This window comes from Tupaia chinensis, unplaced genomic scaffold, assembly GCF_000334495.1.
Source record: "Tupaia chinensis unplaced genomic scaffold, TupChi_1.0 Scaffold000360_1, whole genome shotgun sequence".
In the NCBI taxonomy this organism is placed as follows: Eukaryota; Metazoa; Chordata; class Mammalia; order Scandentia; family Tupaiidae; genus Tupaia; species Tupaia belangeri.
Window position 1 is genome coordinate 1,177,144 of NW_006159856.1, and position 1,257 is coordinate 1,178,400.

Below are 1,257 nucleotides of genomic sequence, written 5' to 3' on the forward strand. Positions count from 1 at the left end.
AAAAAAAAAAAAAAGCCTTTCTTCAAAGGAGCCACCAAAAGCTTTTTACTGATTAGAGTGGGCCTCCCCGTTTAGGCCACATAGTTAAGATTTTCCTGTATTTCACATGAAGCTGGAGCTCAGGTTGCAGCAAGGTAACCCTTGATGGCTGGATTTTTTTCTGAAGAATGCTTGGACTTAGCAAGGTTGGAGATACAGCCAGGTGCTTTACCAAAACGGCTTTGTCTAAAAAAGAGATACTTGATTTTAGTGGCTTAGAAGTACAAATTAACTCTTGGTCTTTGTACCCTTCTCTCCATCCCTTTAATCTTTTGTTAGGGATTCACTCATGTTTCGTGTGTAAGGAGAGCAAGACAGATGTTAAACGCTGTGTGGTGACTCAGTGTGGAAAATTCTACCATGAAGCTTGTGTGAAAAAATACCCTCTGACTGTGTTTGAGAGTCGAGGCTTTCGCTGCCCCCTCCACAGCTGTGTGAGCTGCCATGCTTCAAACCCTTCAAACCCAAGACCATCGAAAGGTATAGGTGCACATTTATAGCTTTGATATTGGTTAAATTCTGTCACACGGGTGCTTTGGAGATCAAAGTGACAGTTTTCACATTTGCCACTACATATCATTAACTCCAGTTCCTCGAGTGACTCCTGTGTTTCCATTACTTGACACAGGTTGGGTTAGGGTTTTTCTTTGACAAAGGACCTGCCCTCCTGCTTTCTCCCTTCATTCCATCCTAAAGATCATCTTAAAGATTCTTGATTTTAGATATGGACATGATCTTTGGATCATTTTGATATATTCTCTGCCCCAGTTTTAATGACCCTTCATATGGAAAATCACTTCTAGTTGCACATACACTGAAATTGGAATGATACAGAAAAGAGTTGCGTGGCTCCTATATAAGGGTGACATGCAAATTGTGAAATGTTCCACTTTTTTCCCTAATGTACACAGCACAAAGTAAAGAAAAATGTTGGAGATGCTGGATATATTTAGTGCCTTGATTTGTTCATTATACATTGCATGTGGATTTTGAAAAACCACCCTGTACCCCACAAAGTTGTACAACGATTACATATACATTAGAAAGTACAATAAAAATTAAAATCTTACTAGGAGAAAAAAACAAAACCCATCTGAAATCAAATTACATCTGCATTATTTAACATTAAGTGTGTAGGATTAAGGATAGCAGGTTGCATGTACTTCTTTTTTTTTTTTTTTTTTTTTTTTTTTGTTGTTTTTTTTTATTGCGCGGCTG

General features: G+C 38.0%; 1 protein-coding gene and 1 non-coding gene across 5 annotated transcripts in view; both read left to right on the forward strand.

Moving 5' to 3' along the window:
- The window catches only part of NSD2 (nuclear receptor binding SET domain protein 2), a 150,871-nt gene that overhangs the window by 115,333 nt on the left and 34,281 nt on the right, over positions 1 to 1,257 (forward strand). For all 4 annotated transcript variants that reach the window (XM_027773583.1, XM_014589500.2, XM_014589499.2 and 1 more), the window contains one exon: positions 319 to 519. In XM_027773583.1, the coding sequence (XP_027629384.1) occupies positions 319 to 519 (201 nt within the window). The remainder of the gene's footprint in view (positions 1 to 318; positions 520 to 1,257) is intronic.
- Positions 833 to 935, forward strand: LOC114008616 (U6 spliceosomal RNA). The gene has a single exon (XR_003550127.1). It is a non-coding gene; the product is annotated as a U6 spliceosomal RNA (small nuclear RNA).